This window comes from Schistocerca gregaria, chromosome 4, assembly GCF_023897955.1.
Source record: "Schistocerca gregaria isolate iqSchGreg1 chromosome 4, iqSchGreg1.2, whole genome shotgun sequence".
Lineage (NCBI taxonomy): Eukaryota > Metazoa > Arthropoda > Insecta > Orthoptera > Acrididae > Schistocerca > Schistocerca gregaria.
In genome coordinates, this window is record NC_064923.1 from 658,822,068 (window position 1) to 658,840,078 (window position 18,011).

General features: G+C 40.6%; 1 protein-coding gene across 1 annotated transcript in view; it reads left to right on the plus strand.

The window, feature by feature from the left end:
• Positions 1-18,011, plus strand: part of LOC126268026 (juvenile hormone esterase-like) — a 530,118-nt gene that overhangs the window by 309,568 nt on the left and 202,539 nt on the right. The window contains exon 7 of the mRNA XM_049973445.1: positions 6,627-6,834. Within this exon, the coding sequence (XP_049829402.1) occupies positions 6,627-6,834 (208 nt within the window). The remainder of the gene's footprint in view (positions 1-6,626; positions 6,835-18,011) is intronic.

Consider the following 18,011-nt stretch of genomic DNA (forward strand, 5'->3'; position numbering starts at 1 on the left):
CTGCACCACACAGGAGTAAAAGTCAGAGCTGCCAGGACAGAGTCGTCACTCCAGGACAAGAACCACTTGATAGGGCAACAAATGTGCCCCAGAGCATTATAAATAATTGTGAATTTTAAGACAGATGCATTCATCATCCAGCAGTACCACCCAACGCCATGTCTACACTAGATGATGAGACGACTGGACACTGTGTTGAGACAAGTTCAGGGTAGGTACCTCTGGCTCTAAGTCCACTCTGTGGAACTTCGTACCATAGCACTTCCTACTTCTGTACATGCCTCCTGCCACCAGGCTCATGTCACAGGGCAGTGGATCATGTCTCATACACGACGATCTTCCCTCATCACTGTAATGGACATGAGCTGGGGTTGAGTTGCCTGGGCACAATCATTCAACAATGGAATCCCGTAGCAGCGCAGGAAGGAGAGTGCTTCTGATGTTAGGCCTTTGGTTGCTGTCAGCCTGACGTCAGCAGGACGCTGGTGCATGTACCATTTTGCCAGTACAAAGGGCTGCCATCTGCTGCCCATGGCCAATCTGCCACACCAAAGTGGGCATTGTCTGCCTTATGTTGGAAATGACAAGATGTGTAGCTGAAGTATAATGAAACACTTGTCTTATCCACCAGTCTGTCACTGAGCCCTACCGACCTGTCACTTCACCACGGACCTTGAGGAGTGGTATCAGGAGAGCTGATATTGCTGCCAGTATGAGGGTGTACTCAACACAACATGTCATCCAGACTGCAGCTTATGGTTTTAAGTGTCAGTGTTTTGGCCTTTTGGTGAGGAAATTTAGGTGTCCAACTGGCTCATGATTAGGCATAATAAATAAGTGTGGTAGTGTTATTTACTAACGAGTGTTCTGGTCTTTTTATTGTTGGGCTGTTATGGAATTCCTAGCTGTGAGTAAGGATAATGCTGTCCCTGGATCACAGACACAAGGTGTGTCACTGTTCAGGAAAGTACGAAGTCGCTAGTTAATGAGGTACCAAAAAATGGCTCAAATGGCTCTGAGCACTATGGGATTAACATCTGAGGTCATCAGTCCCCTAGACTTAGAACTACTTAAACCTAACTAACCTAAGGACATCACACACATCCATGCCCAAGGCAGGATTCGAACCTGTGACCATTGAAGCAGTGCAGTTCCAGACTGAAGCGTCTAGAACCGCTAGGTCACAGCGGCCGGCAATGAGGTAGCACAGTTGAGAGCAGAGGCCACATTTGAGTATAATATGGTATTAGAGAAAGATGGTGAGTTAGGATTATTGAAATTGTAGAGTCTTGGGATAGATTCAGCTGTTGCAAATCATGTTATCCCATTTCCAGCAGGTCAAGTAAGAATATGTTATCATTTGTATCTCTTGTCATCAGCTGGTAAGGGAAGGTCACAATAGTTGATATGGAGAATAGAATAAACTCCTTTTTTTCTTTGTAACTGACTAGAAAGGAAAACTCTCTAATATTTTAGCTGCTATAGTGCAACAGTATTGACAGGGGAGGAAGGAGTAGGTGTGGCAGTAATAGGTTTCCCCACTTTACTAAAGTCCTCCATTTATACATCACACTGCAAGTGGGACAGTGGTCACAATATGTCAGATAAGTTTATGTTTGCTGTTAGAGTAGATCAGATTATCTTTGTGGGATGGAAGTGTTTATAGAGTCGGTAAGTGTTTCACCCTGGACTATCAGAAAGACAGTAATTGTGAAGCTGTTGGGGTATTAATTTGGTATAGCAGAAGATGTACCTACTGGAGAAGAGCATGTTGACTGAATAGGATGTGGTAATTAGAGATGTCATTATACTGTTAAAAGATGAAGAGGCATCAGATGAAGAGACATCATATGAAGAAAATGATAGTGCCATGGCAGTTACAGATGAAGCAATGTCACCAATGGCGGATTTCCAGGGAAGCAGCTCATCTTATCAGCCATCATCTCCAAGAAAACGAACGTAGTTGGAAGGGGTCTCTTTCAATAAAATGTTGATTAGGGACCCTAGGCGGAGGCCCAACCTGTTAATTAAAACTGCCCCTTCACAAATTTTGATTAATATTTAATAACTAAATAGTGTTCAGGGAACTGATATCTACTAAACAAACAAGGATAGCATTGAACACATTTATTGGACAACAACCTCCCTAACATCAAACTGAACAATGACAAACATTTATAAATGATAAAATTAAACTAGTAATGGCAATGGCACTTAAATTCCAAAACTAACTCTTAAGGTCGGATAACGTATCTGCACTTGTTATTTGCTACTCTCTCCCCTTGTCAGACGGCAAAAAATACGTCAAACGAACCTACTGCAATAAACAAATTCTCAATAAGAGCATGGCTGGAAAACTGAGCTCTGATAATCACAAGGCGTGCGTAACATCGGATTAAATGCCGAAGCTGAGCATCACGTCACCAAATGCAGCGTCGTGGACAGGTCAGCAGGCTGCCGATGGCGGCTGCGTCGTCGTGGAGCCTCAATTGCAACAAAATGAGTTTATTTTCGCGAACAGGCTTCCTGTTCGTAAACTCCTACTCAAAAGCTAATTCTGCTTTCTTTCCAATCGTCTTGCACTCGTTAAGACGGGACTCACCAGCCCAAAGGCGGAATCCAGTAACGTCTTTAATAAACTGTGCCTCAAGGAAATTGCTCTGCTCCTGTCTGCTTCCTGTGAGACAGTATTCCCAACCGTAATTAGCGGAATCAGCCTGTCTCTAATAGTGAAACAAGACAGTTCCCCTAACTGAATACTAGCTATAGCTGCAGCTGGCAGACTTATTCAAAGTCCTGCACAGCACACTGAAAAGAATTTACTCTTCTGCAGCAGAGCCGAAAGCACGACGTCCGCTCACTACAGGAGCTAGGACGCCTCTCTCCGATAACAGTTCCAAAAGCTTCCCTCTGCAAAAATCAGCAACCCCCACGCTATTTTTCGAGCTGGCAATTCCCGTGGCTCTAGACCAGCACAGTTCGCTCCCACTATTATTTCCTGTCTTTTTCCAGCCAATTAAAACATTCTGCGCCTTACTGCGCCTAGAATGTTCTGGAACAAACTGAATCTCCTTTCAAAATTGAACCCACCAATCGTGTCTCTCTGTTCGCCCTCGCGCGGGAAAAGGTCATTGCACTAGCTTAAGCGCGTTTCTTAGAAAGCCCCAGAAAACGTTAAGATTCGTGGGAAGGTTCCCTTAGGCGCCAGCTCATCTCGACATAGTGGCGTCGGCGTAACTTCCAGCGCCAAAGAGGCGCCGTCCCTCAAAGGCCCCGCGCAGTGGGTGCCTACCTGCTCCGGCGGCGCGTCTCCCCCAGTGGGACGCTTTATTAAAGTTAATACGCGTCTTATGCCGTCTGATACTCCCTATATTAATTTCAATAGGCTGATTGCCTGATAAATAACACAATAACCGATATCTAACTCGTCTTTGCAACAATTATTATATTACACTAAGGTGCAAAATACTGCTACCTTGCAAAGTTTCCAGAAGCATATCTGATGTATGCATACAATCTATGGACACAACAATCAAGAAAGTAGATGGATATTTTGATCCTCCACGTCAGTGTCGTCCTGGATTAGCAACTGATATGACACAACGCCTGAAAATTACATTGATATTGGCATAGAAGAAGAAAATAAAGAGCAAGACCTTCTTACAAAACTTGAAAATAGGCTAAAACAATGTCATTCATCAAATTCAAAAATTCTGCAGGATACAATGAACTACGAATTACGTGATGTTTTTATAAGAAAGAGACAGGAAAACGCAATAATATGTGACCGCACATTTCGACTTTGGGCACTTAAAATAAAGAAGAGAATTGACTCTCACGGCTCATTGCAATTCATAGCTTCAACTCGTGGGTATAGACATTTAAATATAAGGATAAGGTAGTCTGCGCAAAATAACAGACAAAGCTAGGAAGCCCGTTGATTGAAATGGTTACCTATATTCAACAAAACTCCTGTCAGTTCGTTAGGGAAACGAAGACACTCTTTGAGCAAAAAAAAGTCTGTCACCAGATTAAGCAATTGATATTGAGCAATCAAGATCTGATGAATGATGAAGAGTTACGATCTGGACGGACTCTCGCAGTGAAGGGAAGCACCCATGTTTGTGGTGTAGTTGAATCCATAGCGTTAACCACAGGCTTTTATATAACAGTGCCTGGAAGTGTGATGGATGGTACGCTGATACCCCATTTGTATGTTCTTGTATGGGAGACTACCGCCTATTTTCCTGCAAATATGAATATAAATTTACTGAACATCAAGGCGTTTGCTAGCAAGTCTTCCTAGAACAAGTAATGTGGCCAGATATACAAGAAAAAACTAAAGCCCTTCTTTTGCTTGTCGCCTGGACAGTTCCTGAAGACGATGAATTCATCAAGACGTTGATTCCAGCAAAGTGCACAGACATTTTGCAACCTACCGACATTTTCTTCTTCCACCCACACAAAAATTTTGCGAAATTTATCACAGCCATAATTATGGTACTTTCTGACAATCACATTAGCATATAGCTCAGGGACCACATGTTACGCATTCAGTCGTTTTTGTATTTCCAATTCTCGGTGGAACAGGTCTCATATTTGATCATATCTGCATTTTTTTCAATGTAGCTACTTTCCTGGTGTATTTCGAACACCCTTGGAGTGCTACTTCGAACAAGAGTTAACGAAACAGTGTTCCCATCTGAACTGTGACCAGCCTGCTTTCAGTAGATGTGCACACTGCGAGAACTGTGTATGCATTAATCATGCTGTTATAGCTTACGCATATTTCTTACCTCCGATAGTGTAGTCAAGCAGTAAACTCTGTTATACAGTGTTTCGTGTCATTTTATTGACTATTTGTCTGAAATAGTCCATTTGTGTAATAAATCATTCGTAATTACAGTACTATCATCATAACTTTGGCGACTGATATTTACTGTTCTAATAGTCCATAGAAGCTACAATTTTTATAGTGTATATGTATTTTCTTGTTCTGCATTATGAATGAATACAATTTGCGCAACAACATATCGGGTCGGACAACATTTGCAAATAGTAAGACTGCACCTGCTGGGAGAGGCAAAGTCCTTTATATGGTGCACGAAGGCACTTGACAAGGTGGAAACTTCTGAGGAGCTCAGGCAGGGATTGGTGCAAATATTTAATTTCTAAGATACCTAATGAAACCATAGAGAGCCTTTTGTACTTCGTCAGTCAATACAGGGACGGTTAATGCCGTTTGTAAGTGACGCAGGAGTTGTTATTGAGAGACGTCCTCTATGTGCTCGACTGGAGACAGAAGTGGCGATAGAGAAGCCCAAGCCAATACTTTGACATGTAGAGCATCTTGGGTTACAACAGCGGTATGTGGGCGAGCGTTATCCAGTTGAAAAATACCCCCTGGTGTACTGTTCATGAATGGCAGTGCAACCGGTCGAATCATTTTGTAGTCAGGGTGCGTGGAATAACCAGGAGAGTGTTCCTGCTGTCTTACGAAATCACATCCCAGACCATAACTCCAGGTGTATATCCAGTGTGTCCAGCATGCAGACAGATTGGTTGCAGGTCCTTGAGTGACCACCTTCTAACCAACACATCACTGGCACTGACTCAGAATCAGCTTTCATCATAAAACACAACAGACCTCCTCCATGCCCTCTAATTAGCTCTCGCTTTACACCACTGAAGTCGCAAATGGTAGTGGTTTGGAGTCACTGAAATGTACACGACAGAGTGCTTGGCTCAGAGCTGTCCCTGAAGTAATCAATTTATAATATTTCGTCGTGTAACAGTGGTATTTACTGCTGCTGTAATTGCTTATGCATATGTAGCACGATGCGCCAGAGCCATATGCCGAACACGATGATCTTTTCTCTTTATAGTACCATATGGCCACCTGGAACCCAATCTTCATGCGACCGTACATTCTCATGACCACCGCTGCCATCACTCAGGTACAGTGGCTACATCCCTGCCAAATTTTTCTGCAGTATCGCAGAAGGAACATTCAGCTCCTCATAGCTCTGTACACGAACTCAGTGAGATGGTGACAATGGCGTCTTTGTCTCCTTAAAGGTATTCTTGACTAACGTCACTCGCCACTCCAGTCTCAAAGGTAACTACCGCTCACGACCGTTACAACGTGTATTTAAAGCAAATTTCACTTTCACCCTCATACTGGTGCTACTAGCGTGACTGTCATGCCACTGGCTCGAAATGTTTGAATAGATATCATCTTTCAGATTTAGAAGAACGTCTACGAACTTTCGTTCACGTCGCACAATTCTGTCTTGGCGTTGCCCTTTTTTTTTCCATCAGAGTGTATTAAAGTACCTACTTTCTTCTGTAGGTAAGTTATAGCTGTCAGTGTTGTTATACAGTGATTAGTGCATAAAGATGTGACCATAAATATGTGTTTACCAAGCAAAATGGCAATGTATTGTGATCTTTAGTAATCGGATTTCTCATATGGTTTAATGGGTGAATCTCGATCCGTTACATTACACTCTTCACAAGTGTTAATGGTACATTCACAGCCACGCAAAATGTGCTTTCAGTTGCCTACTATATATTTATATTGTGTTTCTCACTAATGGGTTTTATTATTGTGTCTTTTTCTCTAGTTCTGGTCTGTGGATCCCTTAACTTTCTATCGCCCAGTCATTGATCCACCCAACATCCCTATGGATGAAGTTTTTCTTCCAAAGGATCCTATAGAGATTTTACGGGATGCCATTGAGGATTATGCTGAGGGTCGCCCTCCCCATCATTTCACAACCATTCCATTAATGATGGGAGTCGTCCGTGATGAGGGAATTTTGCGAGCTGTTCGTGAGTATAATTGCAGTGTTATTATTGACATAGATTGTGGACATATTGGGTTTGCAGTATTCTGTTTTATGATTATGGTATGTTTTGCAAACTTAATTGCATAATTTGTAATATGTAACTGTTTCATGGAAAAGGAATCATATAATGATGGCATACTATTTCAAGGATTTGAGTGGTCTCAAAGTTCCACCATTTTAAGTGATTCAAACGGTACCAGCTTCTGGCTAAATACCTGCCAGTAGTTGTCAGTTGATGACTACTGACTTTTGCATGACTAATGGCGCGGTCTTTATTAAGCTTTGCTGCTGGTTCTTATGTTTACTAATCCATAATTGTATCAGCATTACATAACATGACCGATAGGAAGAAAAGTAAATTTTAAATCTAAAATGAAATCACTTTTGCTCTTCAGTAGCCTATAGACAAATTTTTGGTTGAATATTAGTAGGTGTGTATTTTAGAAGAAAAAGTTGTTTATTTTTTGTTGTTATATATGTTTCACTAATAGAATGCAAAAAGTAAATAGACTTAAATCTTCATTTTTTAGTAAATTGAAGCCATTGTGTATTTAGTGCTCTGTAAATGCCTTGCACACAGTCGTATATATAAAATCGTCATGATACACTAATTGATCAAAACATCTGGGCACTCCCACGCAACTGACCAACAAATATCACGAGAGGCACACCCACTACTATGAAAGTATACAGGGACTGTTGTGTTGTCAGTAGAGAAGCTGTAACAGTTGAATGCATTGGACAGGAGAGCTCAGTGAATTCGAAATTGATGAAGACACTGGAAATCACCTATTTAAAAAAATCCGTCAGGGTCATTTCAACCCTCCTAAAGCGGCTAAGTCAACTGTTGATGATGTGCATGTGAAGTGAAAATGCTAAGGAACAACCACATCTGACTGATGACCAGACATACCTCATATAGAGATGAACAGGGACTGTCGAGTATTGTGGAGGGTGGTTGTGAAAATGGAATGAAATCAGCAGAAGGAATCGCTTTTGATTTCCAAAGTGCACCAGAAGTCCTGGTAGTGCAATAAATGGGCATGGGGAGTTGTAAAGTACAATGGTCTCTTCATAAGCAAGACATTTCTGTAGCTGGTGCAGAGTGACAATTAAGTTGGTGTAAAGAGTGACGCCACTGGACATTTTACTGCTGGAAATGAGCGACTTGGAGTGATGAATCTCGTTATATCCTGTGGAAATCCGATGGAAGGGTTTGGTTTGGCTATTGCCTGGAGAATTGTTACACCAGAAACTAATTATAATGATAAGGATTAATGAAAGCCGCCACAGCTGTATTGTAACACATTTATTATGCTAAGAACGATTTTGTACATAGTATGTCTTCAGGTTGCTGCAAACATTACTGGGTGCAGTTGGGAAACTCAAAATTGCCATGGGTGATGCAAGAGGACATAGAAGCAGGTCAGGCCAAAGCCAACTGGAAGCTGTTTCATCAGGAACTAGCGACCACTATGATGCCAGGCAGCCATCACATCACCAAGCCAGCTGAGAAACCACAGTTATAATCTCAACGACACTGCAGGAAGGCAGAGCCACTGCAGCGCTGATGGTCTGATTGCTTTACATCCAAACCACAGTTTTGTTGTGGCTTACATCATAGAAACCGGTGCTATAGCAAAACATTGATGGGCCAAGTCTGTCTAAATACTTGTCATTTTTAATCAAAGGCGTGTATGCCAGCCACCAGTCATGATGGGGGACCTTTGGTGGTCTTTGAGTCTACACAGAACAACTAATCACCACCTCAGTCTCTGCCACTGCTAGATGCAGCCCTGCTGCTTGCACCAAGTCTGATGCTGTGAAAGTAGAGTGCTCTAACCAATGGTTCACCTGGGACTCACTTGAGCTGCTGCCAGTCTACTAATGTGGAGGTGTACAGTTTAAGCCCAGGACCATACAGCCACCACACACTGTTGCTGTTGCGGTTCTTGCAGAATCGCTATCGTCACCACCACTGGCTGCCCAACACTCCAAGATGTTAGGCTGCCTGCTGTTGGCTGCACCTCCTTGCATGCCATCACAGGTTATGTCAGGTATGTTCTACATCTACATTTATACTCGGCAAGCCACCCAACGGTGTGTGGCGGAGGGCACTTTACGTGCAACTGTCATTAGCTCCCTTTTCTGTTCCAGTCGGGTATGGTTCGCGGGAAGAACGACTGTCTGAAAGCCTCCGTGCGCGCTCGAATCTCTCTAATTTTACATTCGTGATCTCCTCGGGAGGTATAAGTAGGGGGAAGCAATATATTCGATACCTCATCCAGAAACGCACTCTCTCGAAACCTGGCGAGCAAGCTGCACCGCGATGCAGAGTCTGCTACTTGAGTTTGCTAAACATCTTCGTAACGCTATCACGGTTACCAAATAACTCTGTGACGAAACGCGCCGCTCTTCTTTGGATATTATCTATCTCCTCTGTCAACCCGATCTGGTACGGATCCCACACTGATAAGCAATACTCAAGTATAAGTCGAACGAGTGTTTTGAAAGCCACCTCCTTTGTTGATGGACTACATTTTCTAAGGACTCTCCCAGTGAATCTCAACCTGGTACCCGCCTTACTCACAATTAATTTTATATGATCATTCCACTTCAAATCGTTTCGCACGCATACTCCCAGATATTTTACAGAAGTAACTGCTACTAGTGTTTGTTCCGCTATCATGTAATCATACAATAAAGGATTCTTCTTTCTATGTATTCGCAATACATTACATTTGTCTATGTTAAGGGTCAGTTGTCACTCCCTGCACCAAGTGCCTATCCGCTGCAGATCTTCCTGTATTTCGCTGCAATTTTCTAATGCTGCAACTTCTCTGTATACTACAGCATCATCCACGAAAAGCCGCATGGAACTTCCGACACTATCTACTAGGTCATTTATATATATTGTGAAAAGCAATGGTCCCATAACACTCCCCTGTGGCACGCCAGAGGTTACTTCTGTTACGTCTGTAGACGTCTCTCCATTGAGAAAAACATACTGTGTTCTGTTTGCTAAAAACTCTTGAATCCACCCACACAGCTGGTCTGATATTCCGTAGGCTCTTACTTTGTTTATCAGGCGACAGTGCGGAACTGTGTCGAACGCCTTCCGCAAGTCAAGGAAAATAGCATCTACCTGGGAGCCTGTATCTAATATTTTCTGGGTCTCATGAACAAATAAAGTGATTTGGGTCTCACACGATCGCTGTTTCCGGAATCCATGTTGATTCCTACAGAGTAGATTCTGGGTTTCCAACATTACGATTGCTATAGTTGACAAACAATAAATGTTTTTATAACATCATGTTGGCCAAGTACGAGCCCATTAATTTGCTGCTCCGATCCTACCCCACCCTGGATGTGAGCTATTGACCACCTAACATCACTCGACCTGCTTCCACCACCTACCACAGAGGTCCACTGCTGCGGTCTCTATAAGTTGTATCATAAGTGGTCACTAACACTTACAGCTGGATTCAGGACCATTACCTGCAGCCAAAGGTGTAGTGCAGCAGTACAGTTTAGTGGGTGCCTTTTTATTATTTATGTTGAATTCTTGTTTTGTATATGGCTGTGGTGGGTAGTAGTGATGAACATAATAACGTGAACGTGAAATTTATGAAACCTGAGTTGATTTATCTCAGTTCAGAAGAAACAGTAGGAAGTACTATTTACTGCCTGTGAGATGCCAATATTGTATTTTATGGGGTAATGAGTTGCCATGTATACAGGCAGTGCCAGCTATGTGTGGTACTTGCTGACATTATGGGCATAAGATATATCAATACTCAGAGTCTCAATAAGCTATGATTTGTCGTAAGGAGTAGTATCTTGGCTAATTGTTAGTGGAAGGTTCATCAGGGGATTATTATGTAGGGTGGTAGTAGTAATGACAGTGCTATGGAGTACCCTCCACCACGCACTGTACAGTGGCTTGTGGAGGATGTAAGTAGATGCAGATGTAGATGTCTTGGGATTCATCATTACCCTTGATAGAAGAAATAGTTATTTTTCTTACTATGCTACTCTTTATTTAAAATTAAATATACACAGTAACATCGTCCATCACAATAAAATTAGTAATGCCTCTTCGTCCTTTACCCTATATATGAAACATATCAGCAGGAGTTGATTTGTAAGTTTGTGTTGAATGGATACACCCTGAGTTATGTCATCTGATTTGCACATTGCTCTATAAGCAACCACACAGGCTAGCATGATTCAGTTGCTGAGATGCCACATGTGTATAGGTGGTATCCCACTATTTATCGACAGATTTATGATGTTATGCTTAAAAATGGATGTTGGCGTATCTGTCTGAATTAATAGACTTCGACACTGTTGGACCAAGCACATGTGCTATGTATTTTTTTTATGGAGAAGGTTTTTATGCTACCCACTTTGGTTGTTGACGCCTCAGTCTTCAGTAATAACAAATAATGATCGTGATTGTAGATAGTAATTGGCGACTGAGTTTGAAATGGAATACCATTTCCGTTTTGTTAAGTGTTGGACGTTTATATGGATAATTATTTCTGTTTTATTTTATAGGTGAATCACATTCCATTTTCCTTTTGTTTACAGGTAAAAGAAATTCGTGTCACACACAAACAAAGTGTCTTTTGATGCATCATATGTCGCCAAACATTAAATAATGGACATTATTTGAAATGTCACACTAAAAATCAACATTGGAAGATCAATCAGTCATGTATATCAACTGTCAGCCAGTAGAATTGCTGAAGCATCTAAAGAAAAAGCTGCTGTTACTAAATATAAATCCATTGAGCGGATCTGTCTCTTAATTATCCAGTAGAATTTCTCAGCTCATTGGAGGCTGAAATACCAGTACACATATTACCGTTGAAAGTTGGCTCACTGACTTTGGAATCTCAGCACACCAAGTTGTCCAATGGAACCGGACTGTCTGTGAAAAAACTAGTGCCAAATGTATTGAAGCGACAATAATCAATGGGAAAAGCAAAGGAAAATATTTGCTGATTCCACAAATTTCAATGATTTGCGCTGATTCACACTTCACCTTCAAACGCCTACAGTTTCCTGTGTGTTGTGCTTTCATGGTGACAATCAAAAATTCTCAAGGTGGTTAGTGCATGTTGCCAGATTCAGTGTAGAAAATCCAAGTTTTGCTCATGGTTGGCTATGTGTTGCTCAGTCCAGGGGAGGAATTCCAAAAGCTCTAAACATCTATACCTCTGTATATCTATACATCAACTTAAAAAAACTTAAAATATTGTTTATACACTCGCATTATGCTATCTATTAGCATTACTTTAAATGAAGTAAAGGACCAGTCAAACATATTGTTCATTCCTTTTATTTATTAATACAAAATGTATATAGTTTATCATCAGTTTCTACCAATAGAAACACTCTCATTAATATGGACTATCTTCCATTTTTTCACATTTTTCTACAACAAATTATAGGGTCTGGATCACACATAGGTCATCGTGTTTTACATATGCAGAGGTAAATGAATATAGTGAGGCAGGGCAACAACAAACCAGTTTTTCTAATTAAGTGTAACATTGTTCCATCGAGTGTAATGTTCTAGTGGTGGAAGAATCTGCCATTGGGATTAATCCCAGCATTGCTCAGGGTATGCCTGATCGCTGATAATGACATGTCATGTCGTGCCTATTTCTCTGTGTAGTGATCTTCAGGGAGGCTCCTTCCATAGCTTTTTTTCAATGCATCTCTTACAAGAATTTCCATAAATATTGAAGGAATGCAATTAGAGAAACAAATACTACTATCCAGTAGGTGTAAGACAAAGAACTGTGCCATTCTGCTCATCCAGGAAAATCATAGAGGCCCACATGACAGAAGACCAAAGATAAGCGGAATGACCTGAATCATTGAAAGACCCAGCACGCAATATGGTAGTGCACTATTTGCTAAACAAGGCTGAATATCTCGTCCACGAATTTAATTGAAAACGATGATACAGAAATACTTACTGTAGCGACATGGTCTTATACAGTAATATTCACGTACAAACCCCCAAATAATGGATTTAGCTTCAAAGAACCAGATAATTTCTGTTCGCAACCAGTGAAGTTGGTCATGGGAGATTTTAACTGCCACAGTATATCAGCCCAAAGTGGAGAAGACCTTGAAAACTGGATAGAAGACATGGGCATGGAGCTAATCTAAGATCCAGAGTTATCATACTCCTTCTGAAGAAGAAGATAAGGCTGTGGATATAACCCAGAGAATATCTTTGCAAGTGAAAATATTGCCCACCAAGTGAATAAAGAAATGGGAGATCTGATTCCAAGACACTGAACTATAGAAGAAGTCATCAAACCCAAATATGCCACCTTCAAGAGAAGATTTAACTCTAAATGAGCACAATGGGATAAACTTGCTGATGAACTTGACTAAAATATTTGAATACGGTCCTTCTCCAAACGAATATGAGCCCTTTATAAACCTGGTCAGTAGAGTCTCATGTAGGCACATACTCGGGGATGTAGAAAAACCTGTATACTGAGACCATACTAAGATATATATGAACACCTGTTCGAAAACATTTTCTGAAGAAACAATACAAGCCAGTAAAGACCTGATGCTAGTCATATCAAATACAAGGGGAAAAAAAGGTGTGACCTTGTGGTGCAGCTAGATATGAAACAAAACAGTGGAGAAGTATGGCAACTGCAGAAGAGTCCTGCAAATGACCCAACAGCTACTCCCTCAGTCATTCCTGATACAACACCTAACCAGACAGCACAGCAGTTATTGCTGAATGGAAAAATTAAAAAAAAACTGTAATCTCAAAAATATAAAGAATTAGAAACCACAATATGCTCAGTGAAAAGCAATAAAGCTGCTGGGTTTGATGACCTGAAACGGGACAAATAACAATGTTTCGACCAGCAATCAAGAATTGGACTCTAGACATGATAAACATTGTGTTTCAAGATTGCAAATACCAAAGATCTGGAGAAAAACCAAAGTTGTGACCCTGTGACCCTGTTGAATCCTGGGAAACAACCAATGCTGACAAAAACTTCTGATAAATACCACTCCTATGTCATCTTAGAAACATATAGCGAACTGAATACAACATGTGAAACAAAAACGCAACGAATTTATGCACCCTCCTAATGTAACATCGCTACACCAGTCAACAGCTGTCTGCCGCACTAGCAGTTCTATATTTCCTGGCAGTATGTAGTCATATTCTACTTCCACTAGTGCATTTGTTGCTGTTGATAAACCATTGCGTAGTCTTTCAAGATGAACTTGTAAACTGAATCCTGATGATGTGTTGTGTATATGGATTAAAGGATGTGGATGTTCCTGAGTGTTTGCGGTAGCTGTTCTTGCTTCCTTAATGTGTGGTGCTCTTCAGGTGCATTGAATTGTTGGTAGATTGAAGTCCCACAAATACCAGAATCAGAAGCAATGCTTACGCAGGTAGCAGTTAAATCTGTGGTGAAGCAGACTGCCAAACTGTCAGACAAGACTGACATGTTGGAAAGATTTCTTCTTCTTTCGGTGCCTGTCTAGTTCAGATGTTCGCCATCATAAAGCCTACTCTTCTCTTGTTGGTAGCAACATGGAATAGTTCTATTGAAGACAAATTGAGCCAGTATCTAAGGTTATCAAACAAAGATATTCGTCATCTTCCAGAACCTCTTTTGCTGTTCATTTCGCCTGGAAATATTTTTATAGCAGATCATATCCATTTGTATTACTCATGACATGTCCTAGATTTGCAACTTTCGGCATTTCACTATCTTGATTAATTTAGGTTTGTGTTCATTCTTCTCAAAAGTCTACGCTTCTCTCTCTGTAGGTCCAAGGTATTCTCAGGGTCCACCTATAAAGCCACAATTCAAAGGCCTCCAGCTTCTTCTCTGTGTTTTTATTTAAGATCTATGTCTCTATCTCATACATAAGGGCAGAACACACATAGCAGTGGAAAAGTCTGATTTTCGTTCTTAGACTTAGGTTACGGCTTTTGAAGGTAGCATTCATTCTCTGAAACACACTTCTTGCTTTCCCAATGTGAATCTTGATTTCTCGTGAGTTAGCCCAGTTTTCATGTATTATGGTTCTAATATTTTTTTATCCTTTCTCTTGTTATTTGGTTTATGACTACGTTTACTTCTGTAATATTTTCCTTACTTATGACCATGAGTTTTGTCATTGTGGTGTTTATTTCAAGCCCATACAGACTGGTAACTCTTACAGTTCTATCCATTAATAACTGAAACGCTTGCATAGTGTCAGCAAATACAGTAGTATCATCAGCATACCGATTGTTGTTTAATCTTACTGCATTTATCAAACTTCCTTCTTCTACTTCTTCCAAGGATTCTCAAATATGAATTCTGAGTATATATTAAATAGTATAGGTGACAAGATACATTCTTGTCTTACTCCTCTGAGAATTTTTATTGCCTCAGTATGTTCTCCATCATTACGCAACGCTGCTGTTTGATTTCAATACAGGTTCTTGATGATTCGCAGATCTCTCGGCTCCTTTTCAATATTTCTCAAAATCTCCTTCAACTTGTCGTGCTTTACTCTATCAAAAGCCTTCTAGTAGTCTATTAGGCAAGCAAATACATTTTTATTTACATCTATAAATCTCTGAAACCATACTTGTACACTGTAAAAGGCTTCTCTCGTACCCACAGCATTAACAAACTGAGACTGATTAGTGGCTATCTGTTCCTCATATACTCTATATATTCTTCTTTATATCACCATCAAAAATAATTTCAAGATACGACTCATTAAGCTTATTGTACGATAATCTCTCCATTGTATTGCATTTGACTTTTTTGGCAGAGTAATGAACTCTGATTTCAGCCATTCCAATTGAAGGTTTTCGATTGAAAATTTGGGTTAATCCCTTTACATGATTTTCGACCATCAGTTTTAAGAACTCTACTTCCACTTTATGTGGATCCACAGTGTTTCTGTCCTTCATCTGACTGATGGCTGTCTGAAACTCGAATTCTAGTATATCTGCGCCACTTATTTCACTTGTGCTTGAATTAAAAGCACATCTAGTGTCATGAAATTATATATATATATATATATATATATATATATATATATATATATATATATATATATATATATATCCATGTCTTTTTCTTGTCTTCTAATTCCACCATCAAATTTCCATCGTCATTGACTAGTTTTTCACTGACACTTTACCTGTATCCCTGTTATTTCTTTGACTTTCTTGTGTGCATTGTAACTACTATATTTAGTTTGATAAACATCGATTTCATCACATTGCTCATTTCCTTTTGCCTCCCTTATTTTTCAACTGATGTCCTTATTTATATTCCTGTACTTCGTTGGATTTCCCTTATTTAATCTCCTTTGCTCCATTAGATTCAGTATCTCATCCATTGCCCGTGACTTCGTCGTCTTTCTCTCTAGTTTCAGATACTTTTCTTTTATTTGCTGCACAACTTTTGGGTCTTTCATTTTTCTCAAATTGTAGATCTGATTTTTGTTTCTCTTCTCTCTCTTCATTCTAACTTTAAAAACTGCTGCAAGCAGAGTATGATCAGAGTTTATGTCTTCTCTGGGCTATATTTTTAATGATGTGCAACTGTTCCTGAAACATATATTTACTGGTATAAAATCAATCTGGCTTCTTACATATTTCACAGGTCTGGCCATTGGAGACATCCATGCACACAGTCTTCTCAGTGGAAGTTTAAACCAGGTGTTAATAATCATTTGACACAGAAAATTTTCAAGATAAACACCTTTAGAATTCCTCTCTCCTACTACAAATGGTCCTACCATGTCTAATGTTCTACCTTCCCCTACCTTCGAATTAAAATCTCCCATCACAACTGTAAACCTATACTTGTTAAGTTTTCTTAAAATTGCATTTATGTTATCATAAAATTCTTCTATCTTTTCGTCTTCCTGCTCACTATAGGGAACATACACTTGTATTATACAGGGTGTCCACAAGGAGACTACAACATTTGAACTCATAAAATCTGAGAGGAAACACAATTTATTGACGAACAAATACAGGGAAATCATACAGCAGCTCATCAAGTTTTCATACACAGGTGGACAGTTTAGTACACTTGAACATGGGCGCCATGGGTAGCGCAAAGAATTTCAGGTCTATAGTCGATTTCGTGCCATGTGTTGTGGAGCATCTGTTCTGTGACAGAGTTGATGACAATTCTTATGTGCTGTTTCAAGTCTTGCAGGTCCTTTACTGGTGTAGCGCATACCCGGTCTTTCACATAACCCCACAAGAAAAAATCGAGGGGGTTATGTCGGGTGAAAGTGGCGGCCAAGAAATTGGACATTCACGCCCAATCCATCGTTGCGAGAATGTGTCATTTAAAAATTTTCTGACATCAAGGCTCCAGTGGGGTGGTGCACCGTCCTGTTGAAACATCACATTTGGCTGCAGGTCTGTTTTCTGTGGCACGGCAAATTGTTCCAACATGTCCAGATAGATGGCTCCATCCACAATCGGCTCCTCAAAGAAAAACGGCCCAACAATGCGATTTATCATCAAACCACACCACAAATTAACTTTCGGACTGTCGCGCATGTGCCCTAGGTGCATGTGGATTTTTAGACCCACAGATGCGCACATTGTGACTATTGACAGCCCCTGACACGTGAAAGTTTGCCTCGTCAGTAAACATCACCCGTGATAAAAATGTCTCATCTGCGCCAATTCGATCTAACATGACACATGCAAATTCTTCTAGCTTTGGTCGATCATCAGGCTTGATTTTTTGCACAACCTGCACTTTATATGTGTACAAACGCAATCGCTGATGAAGCACTTTGTGCACTGTTGAACGTTTCATATGAAGTTCTCATGCTGCCTGTTGCACTGACTTCTGTGAACTTTGTTCGAATGACCGCCGCACTTGTTCCACATGATGTTCGCTGATCCCAGGCTTACCACCACCATGCCCTTTTGCAACATTCCCAGTAGCCAAAACTGATCACACCACTTCTTTATAGTCTTGAACGACGGGGACGCTTTGTTGTAAACTCGACGAAAGTTTCGTTGCACTTGGGTCGCCGATTTTGTCTCTGCATACCACCAGACCACTTGTGCAAGCTCCTTCATATCCTCCGTTTTGCTAAGACAATTGA